The 13,280-nt window shown below is 38.8% G+C and overlaps 1 protein-coding gene across 8 annotated transcripts in view; it reads right to left on the bottom strand.

Moving 5' to 3' along the window:
• The window catches only part of LOC309627291 (uncharacterized protein), a 297,871-nt gene that overhangs the window by 120,574 nt on the left and 164,017 nt on the right, over positions 1-13,280 (bottom strand). For 6 of the 8 annotated variants that reach the window (XR_014243650.1, XR_014243651.1, XR_014243652.1 and 3 more), the window contains exon 1: positions 2,202-3,114. Coding sequence is in view for 1 of the 8 variants with exons in the window: in XM_082389155.1 (XP_082245281.1) it covers positions 2,202-2,266 (65 nt within the window). In the remaining 7 variants the exon portion in view is untranslated. Of the gene's footprint in view, positions 1-2,201; positions 3,115-13,280 lie in introns of those variants that run through there. The other 2 variants (XR_014243649.1, XM_082389155.1) reach the window with 1 other exon arrangement.

Genomic DNA, 13,280 nt, shown 5'->3' with positions numbered 1-13,280 from the left:
TTTGTTCATATGTGTTTCATATCACTAAATTATAAACATTTCCAGGGCAGAGATTAGTCCTATTTACATTGTTATCACTAGGATGATATAGACATCAATGGATAGGTGTTTAGTGAATGAATGGATGAATAAATGATTTAGTATAAACTGATATGTGAAATTAGTTGTGAAATGCAAAATCAACCTATTGGCAGAAGCAGGTCCTTTGTCAGAGATGCCTGTGTTATGTTTATGGGGTGTTCTAATTCTCTTGACTTGAGACTCAAAGAAAGCTGTAAAACGCTCTCTTCTAGAGAGCCCAAGAGACTGACCATAATATATAAGGAAGAATGCGAAGAATGCATATTTTAAAAAATCAATAAATATATACACTAAAACCTAAAGTTTTACAACAGCTCTTAGAGTTGCAAACAAATTCTCAATATATACCAATCATTTTAAGTCACTGAGCACCAACTATGTACTAAGCATTTTATCTGGAGACATGCATGTGGATATTATATGGTCCCTGCTCTGAAGAGGTCATGGGACATTGGGCAAGATTGAAATGTAAGAAAGAAGGGGGTCATTAAAGAAGTGCCTACACGTGCAAAGGGATTAGTCTAAAGTCCTTCGATTTTATTATCTTTTTAAAAGCACACACTGAGGAGTAGTTTTATTCCCATTTGTAGTTAAAATATTAGGATGAGAGAGATTCAGTAACTTGTTCAAGGCAAGCTAATAAAATGAGAGTGCCAATATTTAGAAATCCATTCTTTCATTTTTCTCTCTCTCCAGCCCCCAAATTACAAACCACAATACCATGAATTGCAAGTACTGACATAAGTCTATGCAAGGTGCTATGAGGGTAGGAGCAAAGCTCGCTTGGAATAAGGAACCTCTGCCTATATGGGACGCTATGATAAGGCTCCCACTGTGTCTGCACCCCTATTCTCCTCTGCTCTCTACTGGCGTGGCTATTCTGCAGGAGCATAGAATGGCTAGGAACTTTTGGAGTCGTGCAGATTTGGGCTTAATCCTGGTAAGAGTGGTAGATGTATGACTTTGGAGAAGTTATTTAGTCCATCGGAGTCTTTCTTTCCTGTCCATAAAATAGGAATAACCATGTGTACCTGACAGAGCTTTATGAGGATCACACATGAGATATGTTAAGCACTTAGTACAGTGCCTGGTGTAAATACCCTCTTGGCAAGTGGTGAGAGTTAGTCTAATGAATTTTTCATTATAGCTACTCTGATTTGTGGTTGGTTGATCTGATTCTGTGGGTCTGGATAGGATGTTTTCCCAGAGATCCATGATATTGGCAGATATTCTTAGATACTCTTGTTAAAATAAGGGAAGGGACTTCCCTGGTGGTCCAGTGGTTGAGACTATGCACTCCAATGCAGGGGGCCCGGGTTCGATCCCTGGTCAGGGAACTAGATATTGCATGCTGCAACTAAGAGCCCGTATGCTGCAACTAAAAGATCCTGCACACGGCAACGAAGATCCCGCATGTCGCAACCAGGACACGGTGCAGCCAAATAAATAAATTAATAAATAAATATTAAAATAAGGGGAATCTTGGAGCATCTTTTCTCACCTGACCAGTGATCACAGTCTTTAAATTTTAGACCATATCTCCAGGAATGAGTATTAAATATCCTTTAGAATCCCAGCCCCACACTTTATGATCTATTTCTTCCACATTCAGAGACAAGAAATCATTCATGAATGAAGGCTTTGCTTCACATCATGGGGCAATTTCTCCCCAGCCTCTCTGGTAATCATCTTTTGCCTGTAGTTCTAGTGAAGCAAGCAGCATTGGCTCAATTTGCTAGGAAAAGTATTCCCTAAGCATGTATTCTTCACAACATTAAAAATAGAGTATTTGATCAGGGATCTTTAGGCACATCTACTGGTTAATACTTTTACTCAGCCCCTGAATCTGAACAGAAATAGTTAATTTTCAGAAGGCTGTAAATAAAAAAAAATTCAGTGCTTATTTCCACTCCAATCCTGGCCTCATCCCAGCCAAAGCTGGATCTTCAAAAATCTAGAATATTAGAGGTCTGAGGGTCTGCCTTCAATTCTCCTAGGCAGCAGGACAAGGAGGGAGGTCAGAGCTCAGAATCCTGACTCCAGATAACAAGGGTGGCACAAGAAACATAGGAGAAAAGACATGAATTCACTAAAGAGTAACAGCCAAAGCAGGCACTTACCAGATGAACTGGGAAGGAAATTTCTTAGAAGGCCTTCAGAACGTGGAGGAAAAGGAGCAGTTAATCTGAAATACAAAATTGAAAGTCACGGCAGATGCACGATTCTAGTCTTTCAGATAAGATTCCTTCCAGAATTCAAAAGCATCTAAAAGAAGCAAGACAATTGGTTGCTGGGCTCAATATGTAAACACAGTGCTGGTTGACACAGTGAAGATGTTTATTAGAAAAGTTAATGCAATGTCAGGGTGGAAGATCAATGTTTAACCTGATTTCATTGCAATTATTGGCCTGCCTTGGAATACAGAATGGAAAATTAGCAAACCAGAAAAAGGAACATGTAAGGGACTTTTTCATAAGCAAGCTGTCAAATCATGGACACTGATATTTGTGATTAAAAAAGAAGTCAAGAATTACTTGCATTTTTAGTTAATGCATGCCCTTATAAGGTATATGCACATATTTTTATTAATTTGAGGAATATATTGAAATTTCTATTTGCCTCAATATCCAGGTAAGGTCACAGAATGTTAGAGATTCACTGAGTTCAGTTCTCTGATTTTACAGATTAAACCCTAGGGAACAGAGCTGCCACATGACTTTCTGGAAGTTAGTCAGGTGGAAGTAAGGTCAGTGAAGTGAAATGACTCATTTTACAGGTGAAGAAAGAGGGGCAGGAGACCAGTGGAAAGATGGTTGCCTGAGCCATGACTCCAGTCTTGTGTTATTACCTGCTGAGTCTGTGCTTGAAATATGAGGCTTTCTCACTGTAAAAATACCCTTAGAATTCTTTGATGAAAATATCCCACGAGTGTTATTTAATCCTCATCATACTGTACACAAAATAAAGATCATTTTCCACAGTATAAAAATCAAAATATATACATGATTGCTGGACACAGATGAGTTAAAAGAGCTTTTTGATGCCTCCACATGAACTCTAGCTTCTCTTTTTACTTGATAATTTGGATAAAATCTAATGAAGTTACTGTAATCTTTTTCTACAGTGAGTATTAAAGCTGATATTTCAGTCTATTTTTAAGAAATTCTTACTGGAAAAGGAAACTAAGAAGTGTTTTGTTTTGTTTCCATTGTATCATACTTCAGAAAGAGGAACACTCAGAAAGAAAAGTGCTGTGTTTCCTGGGCATGAGGACGCCTGTTCAGGGCCCTGGGAGAGTGAAGCACGGGCTTCTGTACAGCAGTCCAGGGTTGACGTCACAAAGCCCCTGCTGCAGAGCTGGGCCCACCCGCGGAGCATACTCTCGTCCCAGGCACGATTAGTACAACCCCCAGTGCAGCTGTCCATTGAGGGTGACCAATTGAAAAACAAGGAGTCAGCCAATGAATTACACTGTCAGCAATAAATGTAACAATGGGCTGTAGTGGCAATCCCGTCCCGTGACGCATCCAGACAGCCATCTGTACGTCTGCCTTCCCCATCCACTGGGCACTTGTTGCTGCAGAATTGGTTTAGACAAGTGGCTTAGCTTGTCAGGTAGCAGGCAGGAACTGTCTCTCTTCCTCTGTGAGGCTGTCTCCATTAAGTTTTACCTCTATCAGAGGAATCAACTATGAGTACAAATTGTGGATTCAGCAACAGCCCTGGCCCTAATAATAAATAAGCAGATCACTAATTCAATCTTGTATTTATTCATTTACTAACATTTGTTGAGAGTCTTCTGTTTGCCAGGCACACACCAGAGAAGTAAGTATGTGAGGAGAACTGAGTCCATCTATATAGCAGAAGTTAATGTACATTGACATAGCATCACTAGGGATATCTGTGTATTTCGTGGCCAATGCACTGGATAGCTGTCCCTTAGAAAAATCCATTTTTATGACCCATGTGGACAATTAAAATTGCTGAGTTCTTCCTTTATTCCCCAATTGTTTTTGCTACTCCTTTTTCTTTGAATTCTTTGAATCAGTTTTGAAGATGCTTATTTAAAAAATTAGAATAGAAAGGCAGCACAGAGAAGTCTTATCTAATACTTGTCAAATTAAGAACGGTGAAGCCTGTTACTTTATGTTATTGATTAACGTCCCCTTAGCCAAAGATGTGAATTGCTGGTTTGATAACCGTATCTTAATTTCAACTTGATTTCATCAAATTCCAGAAGGATATCACTCCAGTCCCACTCCTCAGTACCAGCGCATACCTGAGAATCATTTGGATTGTTCTCCTGTTCATGCTCAGAGGGAGCATTTAGAGTTTAGGATTAAAACAGCTGAAGAGCTCTGAACAAACGTTACTCTAAGACGATGACTTCTATTTCTTCTTTCCGTTGGATCATCTTTCTTTTTCTGTGGCTCTATTTTTAATCTTTTTCCCCCATTACTAACCACATCTGGGCTTCTCATCTCTAATACCTAGCCATAAATGTGAAGCACAAGTAAGTATTTTAAATGAACGAAGCTCAAAATTGCCTGTACTTAATATTAAAAAGCAGGTGAAACACATGTTCTATATGTGTCTCTTGCTAGAGGCTCCCCCCCAACCTTTTTTTTTTTTTTTAACAGATCAGAGCCTTTTCCTAAAATGAACAGGAAGCAGGAAGAGAAACAGGAGGAGAAGAATTGGAATTTCAGTCAATCTCCCTGGAGTCCATTTTGCCCCAAATAGGTTTTATGATGAGTTGACATTTTAAAATAAACATCCTATTACTCTGTTGAGAGGAAGAGAACACACTCACATGGGATTTGATGCAAAATGTAGATTTGGGTGGAGATGAGTTTTGATGATGCTGTAGTAACTGTCTTGTTCTTTGAACACTCTTTTCAGGGAAGAATGAAAATAAAAATAACCTTTTATTTCTTTCCTCCTTTCTTTCTTGCCTCTGCCTCTCTCTTTCCATCCTTTCCTTCCTTCCTTTCTTCCATTTTTTCTTTTACCTCATGTCTTTAAGCACTTAGCATGTGTCAAGACTGTGCTAGGGGCTGGTGAAAAGTAATGACATGGCCTGTGCCCTCAAAGACCTTGTAATACAGTTGGGAAGATTGACAAGTCAAAAAGCAATTTTGGACTTCCCTGGCTCAGTGGTTAAGAATCTGCCTGCCAATGCAGAGGACACGGGTTCAATTCCCTGGTCCAGGAAGATCCCATATGCCACGGAGCAACCAAGCCCATGCACCACAACTACTGAGCCCGCGTGCTGCAACTACTGAGGCCCGCATGCCTAGAGCCCGTGCTCTGCAACAAGAGAAGCTACTGCAATAAGAAGCACGCACACCGCAACAAAGAGCAGCCCCGGCCCTCGCTGCAACTAGAGAAAGCCCGTACTCAGCAACAAAGGTCCAACACAGCCAAAAATAAATAAATAAAATAAATTTAAAAAAATAAAAAAGCAATTTCAATTCCTTGTTTAAGGGCCCTCTACCAGGATTTTTTTTTTTTTTTTGAACTCAGAAGATTGATTAAGCACTAGTTAGGTAAATAGAAATGTGAATTATTTCAGGGCATTGGAAATATCAGGAACAAGGCCACAGAGCAAAGAGAGAACACAGAACTTTCAAGACGTCTTTTTCCTGTCACTTTTCCCCCACCTAATTATGGAAAATCTTGAGTTCTAGAGGTGTGTGTCTAAGTGTCTGTCTGTCTAGAATAAAGAGAATTACACTTGTCTAGAGAATGTAGGATTGTCTGAGAATTCTGCTTTGAAATTTCTGGAGAGGAGAAAGGAGTATATATGTATGATATAATAAAAACTATTTACTGGGTGCTTTAAAATGTGACAATCACTGTGTTAAATTATTTATTGTAATTTTAATTTAGAAATGTATTACTACTACTACTACTACTATTATTATTTGGTTTATAAGCGAAGAAGTTAAAGCTTTGAGGGTTTAAGCAACTTGCCCAAGGTGCCATCAAGGCAGGTCTCAAATCCACCTGTTTGGTTTGATAATCTACCCTTTTCATATCTTATACTGCCTTGTGAAAATATAAAAAAATAAAGATCTAAAAGAGCAAAAACAAAGACACAAACAAACGTAATTGGAGGAAGAATAGCAACAGTAGCCGTATAACACTTCTCAGTACGCTCGACATACCCTGTGCAGGGTACCTTGGCAAATATATGAAATAATTATATTTCTTATATAATTCTCACATAGTTGTTATTCTTATGTAATATATACTTCTTATATAATATACAATTATTTTATTTTTATATAAAATGGTCTTATCTCTAATATTTTACAGTTTAGAATGTGGAGATGAGAAGTATATATATAAAATAATTCATAATACTGAGGAGCAATGATCATAAATAACATTTGAATTGTGATTTTCAATTTCTAAAATCATCTTCACATAAATATATTATTTTATAAAAGTATATAAGATGGTTATATTATTCAGTTTTGCCTGAAACTAGGCTATGTGACAATCCTCAAATGTCAATGGCTTATAACCTCAAGCATTTTTTTCTCTTGACATTTGATCTGTGGGTTGGTTTTGGTTCTCTGATCTCATGTGGGCTTGCCTGGCTTTGAGTGGGTTACTCTCGACTGCAGGCTTCCATTTAGGTTTGGTTCAGCTTCATTTGTCTTCATTCTGAGGCCCAGGATAAAGTTATAGCTTCTTGGGGCATGTTAACCACAGAGTGAATCATAGGAGCTCAAAGGAAGGCAAACAGAACCATGGAAGCACGCTTAAAGTATCTGCTTATGTCATGTCTCTTAACCTTCCATCAGCCAAATCAAGTCACATGGCCAAGGCCAACATCAGTGGAAAGAGGAAGTGTATTCCACCCACAGTGGCAAGCAATGCAAAGTCACAAGGCAAAGGATGTGGATGTATCATCCTACTACAGGGAGGAAAAGAAATGAAGACAATAGTCCTATTTACAAATGAGGACAGAAATCCAAAGAGTTTAAGTGGCCTGCTCCTGATCACACAGTTAATAAGTAGAGGAGCTGGGATTCAGGTCTTCATCTTTGGGTTCCGACTTGTATGTGCAAAGTTCTCTAAAAAGGGAAAATGATTACTTAAGCCCAGGGAGTTTAAAAACTTTTCTGGAAAGGTGAGATTTGATATAGATATAGATATCATTTGATATAGATATGAAAATATACATAGATATTAATAGGTTAATTATACATGCTGGTTTACCTGAGACAGTCCCTGAGTGATCACTTCTCTTCCTACCTGCCTCACTCCAACCCCACCAAAGGGTCCCCGTTTGGAAGATAAATTGTACAGTCACTTTAGGTTCTAATAAGTGGATCAGAATAAGAGGTGTGTTCCACTGAAGTAGAACCTTGTGTATAATTCCTGAAAAAAGGCAAAAATACACATGGTATATTCAAATGCAATGAAGAGACTAGTTTGTTTGGTATGGAGGCTACAAGTTGGAGAGTATTTGGAGAAATTTATTGGAGACACAGCTGAGACCAATTTGTTGGTTGCCAGACAGAGAAGATGGGGTTTATTTTCATAGTAGGGAGCCACTGAAAATATTGGAGCAGGATGGTGGCAATATTACAGGTGGTGATTTAGAAAGATAAATGTAGGACAAGTTGAATAAAAGTATGGGGTAAAGGAACCAGTTATTAAACAAAATCAGTAGTCTTGATATGAGTCCATGAGTCTATACCAAATGGAAGAGAATGGACTACAAGAGATAGGTATTAGAGCTGCCACACAAAAAAAGTGTTAAACACTCAAGTGGAAATGTAGAGAAGGCAGTTGAATATATGGAACTGGAGCTCAAGGAGAGGTCTATGTTAGAAGTATGATTTTGAGTCTAGTCTTGACATTTAATGTGTGACCTTATACAAATTACTTAACCACTTTGAACTTCAGGGTCTTTGTTGTCCAATTTCTTAAGAAAAAATAAGTCACACTTCCATGAAATAGCAAGTGTCCACTCCTCCAAAAAAAGTTAGCTATGATTATTCATTTGTACATTAAGCAAGCAAACATTTATTGTATTCCTGCTATTGGCAGGAACATCGAGTTATTGGCACTGGAGTATTTTCTCTGAGGAATGCATTGCTCACTAGAAGTAGTTCTACTCTTAGGAGCTATGCTCTAGGAGAGATACACTTGATAAGCCAAAATATACAAAACAGGGGGACAGAAAAACACTGTTGAATTTTGGGGTGGGAGTTATTTCCAGTTGTGGGAAGCATTTACAAAGAAGGAAGCAAATGAGTTGGGCCCTGCTGAATTATTGGTATCTGGATATAGAAAGATGATGGGATAGAACATGTATAACAGAATGACCAATATAATAATAACATTCAACTTTCAGCTTTATATCCTAACAAATAACAATCCAGTGGTTAAGTTTAGTTTATCTTGTGGTCATATGAGGAGAATTAGTGGGAAATAAGCTTGGGAATGAGCTCATAGAGAGACTTAATGCTTTAAATGTTAGGCTAAGGAACGTAAAGGAGCCACACTGAGAGATTTGAGGGAAGAGGAAGAAATGACAGTATTAGAGAACTGTATTATTTAGAAATATTTTGACCATATTTTAAATGAGTTAGTATAAAAGGAGGCTTCCATTAGGAGGTTCTTGCAATAACTTGAGAGAAATAATAAGGACCTGAATTGGGATATAGGCAATGAGATTGGAGAGAGGAGGGTGGATGAGGGAAATATTAAAAATGTAGATTAAAAAGTGCTAAGAAAATGGCTGGATTGGAGTGTGGGGTTCATGGAGCAAGGGAAAAAAACAATCACTCAGAGTGCTGAAGTTTCAAATCCATGAAACATTGACGGAAACAGTGAGGATAAAGGTTGTGTAGAAAAACAAGTTCCATTTTGGCTTATCGGGTTTCATGTGTAAGTGGAATAGCCAGGTAGTGATATTTAGCAGATGACTGGAAATGTGGGTCCAAAACTTAGGATAGAGGAAAAGTCTGAAGATATTAATCTAATTACCAAATACATGGAATTGAAGCCATGAGACTGTCAAGGAATGTCAAGAAGAAAATGTAAAGAGAAGAAAAATAAATTTAAGGACAAAGATGGAGAATAATAACCTTGAGAGGGTAAGAAGAGGTCAAGAAGACATGAAGACATGAACTAGAAGGAGAGCCATGAAGAAGTAGTGTCAGGTAAAGGACAGAAGGATATGGACCCTTTCTAAGGAAATCATGCTGGGAGCTGCCATGGGGGAGAAGAAAGTCCACCATCCTGGTATTTGTAGAATACATTGAATTTGACTTGGTGGTGGAATGATCACAGAGAGATTCAGAGCAGCATCAGAAAGGTTGGCCCTGTTGAGGTAGACCTGTGAGTCTTTTTTTTACAGAAGGATCAGATAAAGCTGAGAAAACCACACCTGATGAAGAAAGTTTAATTAGAACAGAACATTGAGGCCAAAAGTTAGAGACAAAAGGAGGATGTGAGTGAACCTTTCTGTGGTTGTTTCAGGGATAAGTAAGTTTAAAATATAACAGCTTACCTACTGGGGTTCACCAGGCTCATAAGGAACACATAGCAGAAGTTTAGTCTTAAAGATATGCCTGGATCTGTATGCTAAGGATCAATATCTATTATTTAAATACTCCTGCTTGCCTCCACTTTGTTTTTTCACCAATAAACACTTTCATTCAAACTTTATTTTCTGGAAAAAGACCACTTTCTTAAAAGTCAACATTCTAGTGTACTGACAGCAGTTCTTCATAATTTTCTATTTTGATTTAACTCACTCAAATCTAAGGTCATTTCTCTTGTAATGAACTAGCCTTGGCTTTTGTGCAGACTGAACTTATTGAAACTTCAGTTTTCATTTAGAGATGAGGGTTCAGGACCTGCACAAGCTCCACTGGACTTGTGTGGTAAAGGCAGGGAATCTACCTTATGACAATGTGAAGTGAACCGGTCACAGCAACAAGAAGGCATATGCCCCATCTTGGGGGCACTTTTCCTCAGTTAATGCTTATTTGTTGCTCATTCAGTGTACCTCACTATAATATATATCACTGGGGATTTTACGGCTTAGGAAAAACCTGTTCTCTGTTCCCAAGGATTCTCTGAAGGGATCTAAAACCATCTGTAAGATTAGGTAATATTCTATTATGCTATTGAAGAGGGTTCTGGTTCTTTTACTAAAATACTTAACCTTACAGAAGACATTGGATGTTTTCAAGAGGAGAAAAGCATAGGGTAGTACCTTATATCTTCTGCATTTTTCCAGAAGGATACGATTTCCAGGTTGTTTACATTTATTTTGTTCAGTTTTCTTCTTTGTGTGTGTCTTACTAGAAGGCATCGTACTGCCTACTGCTCTGTTAGAACCAGGTAAGAGCTTAGTTCCATAGCTTCTTCCTGGTTAGCTCCTTTGGAGCTGCACCTATCAATTTCTTCCCCATCCCCTTTTATCCCTAATAAATATGCCATGATATTACGGATGTCTCCATTCATGTATAACTTCTCTGTTCTCTTAAATCTCCTATTTCTTTCTTAAGTGATACATATTCTTGAGCTTCAACTCTGATTCTTCCATTAGTGCAGACTTCCCAGTTCCCTGCATGCTATAGCAAATTTATGGCAGGAAGTATAGTATGATGGAAAGAAGTCAGGAGTGATTAATCAGACTGGGGTTCTGACTTCAGGTTTTTTACTTTGAGTAAATTTCAATCTTTGGAGTCATAGTTTTCCCATCCATAATATAAAAAGGTTGAGTTAGATAATCTCTAAGAACCAAGGCCGGGCCAAGACTTGGCATCTCTCCTTGCCAAATGATTTGGCAGTCCTTCAAACTGATAATCTTCAAAAATTGTTCAACATGTATTCAGTACAGCCAAGGTCGATAAGGTCAATGCTGCAAGGATTTATTTTTCCCACTTGAGGTCCCTGTCTATATTGGCAGCAATGAGATCAATTTATATTTTCCCAGTTATATGAGGACTCCCTCACTCTTGTTAACTGACCCTTTATTTCTTATGAATTCTTGCCCTGTTTCAGCACCCTTTTTAGAGCAATACTCAAAAGCACCCCTTACTATAGCTCTGATAAGGTCCCTTGGAGTCTCTATGATCTGTGTGTGCCTAATTTAACCGGTGGCTCCCTGTCCTGCCTATATTCTCCTGCCTGGAATATCTTCACTCTTACTACCCCTTCTTTATCCAAATGGTCCAATGTTGTTTTCTCCTATGGACAGCTTTCCTCCAACTTCTTGACAGAATTAAGTATTCTAAACTCTGTGTTCCCATGTGCTTTTTCATACCTCTTTGAAAAATTACTTTATTGCTATGAGTTATATATATATATATATATATATATATATATATATGTCTTTGTTAATAAACTGTGAACATGGGGAAGTTAAAATCCACGTATTTGGTTTTGTGTCTTATGTCTCTAGCTTTTAGTCTTTGTTAGTCAACTACTGCTAAAATGATGCTATACTGCATAATAAACATCTCAAAACTCAGTGGCTGTAATAATAAATATTAATTTTTTATTTATGCATCTGTGGATCAGCTGGGAGGGTGCTGCTTTAATCTGCAGGTCTGTGGGTTGGCTAGGACATCTCTGTACCATATTACCATATTCTTTAAATTTTTTTTTTAATTTAAAATTTTTTTCAGGTTTATTGAGATATAATTGACATATAACACTGTGTAGGTTTAAGGCATACAATGTACTGATTTGATACACTTATATATTGGGAAATGATTACCACCATAGCAGTAGCATCACATCACATAATTACCATTTCTTTTTGGTGGTGAGATCATTTAACAAATTATTGACCTATTGACCAGAGACATATTAATACGTCTTTTGTTACCCAAATGCTATTGACTGGAAACGTTTCAATATTCATTTACATGACAAATCGCCAGCCACATGCATTAGTTTCTGCAAAAATCCCCCGGTCAATAATGAGTTAAGATCTACTCTCTTAGCAACTTTCAAGTATATAATACTGTATTGTTAACTCTAGTCACCATGCTGTACATTATACCCCTAGAATTTACTCATCTTATTAATGAACATTTGTATCCTTTGACCAACATCTCTCCATTCCTCCCACCCTCCAGCCCCAGGTAATCACCATTCTAGTCTCTATTTTAATAAGTTCAGCTTCTTTAGATTCCACATATAAGTAATATCATACAGTATATGTCTTTCTCTGTCTGACTTATCTCATGTAGCATAATGCCCTCACTCCAGGCTGGATTTGACAAGATGGAGGAGTAGAAGGATGTGAGGCTCAACTCTTCTTAAGAAAACACCAAAATAACAACTGCTGAACACCACTGACCAAAAAAAAATTGCTGGAACCTACCAAAAAAGATATCTTACACCCACAGACAAAGAAACCACAATGAGATGGTAGGATGCATGCAATCATGATAAAATCAAATCCCACACCTACTGGGTGGGCAACCCACAAACTGGAAAATAATTATACCACAGAAGTTCTCCCACAGGAATGAAAGTCCTGAGCCCCACGTCAGGATCTCAAGCCTGGGGGTCTGGCAACAGGAGGAGGAGCCCCCAGAGAATCTGACTTTGAAGGCCAGCGGGGTTTGATCTCAGGAATTCCACAGGAATAGGGGAAATAGAAACTCCACTCTTGTAGGGTACACACAAGGTCTCGGGTACACACAAGGTCTCAGGCACACCAGGAACAAGGGAAAAAAGCAGCGACCTCAGAAGTGCCTTGGCCAGACCTACCTGCTAGTATTGGAGGGTCTCCTGCAGAGGGTGGCTAAGGCTAATTGCAGGTACAAAGACACAGGTGGTGGTAGTTCTGGGGAGTACTCATTGGCATGAGTCCTCCTGGAGGCTGCCATTTTCTCACCAGGATCTGGCCCCACCCAACATCAAGTAGGCTCCAGTGCTGAGATGCCTCAGGCCAAACAATCAACAGGGTGGGAACACAGACCCACCCATCAGCAGACAGGCTGCTTAAAGTCTTCCTGAGCACATGGCTGCCTGCTAAACACACCCCTTATCCTGGCCCTGCCCACCAGAGGAACAAGACCCAGCTCTGCCCACCAGTGGGCAGGAAACAGTCCCTTCCACCAGAAAGCCTGCACAAGCCTCTCCTACAGCCTCACCCAGCTGGGGGCAGACAGCAGAAGAAAGAAAAACTACAACGCTACAGC

Source organism: Balaenoptera borealis (genome assembly GCF_965194805.1).
Source record: "Balaenoptera borealis genome assembly, chromosome: 4".
Classification (NCBI taxonomy): domain Eukaryota; kingdom Metazoa; phylum Chordata; class Mammalia; order Artiodactyla; family Balaenopteridae; genus Balaenoptera; species Balaenoptera borealis.
This window is presented reverse-complemented; position numbering and strand designations above follow the sequence as displayed.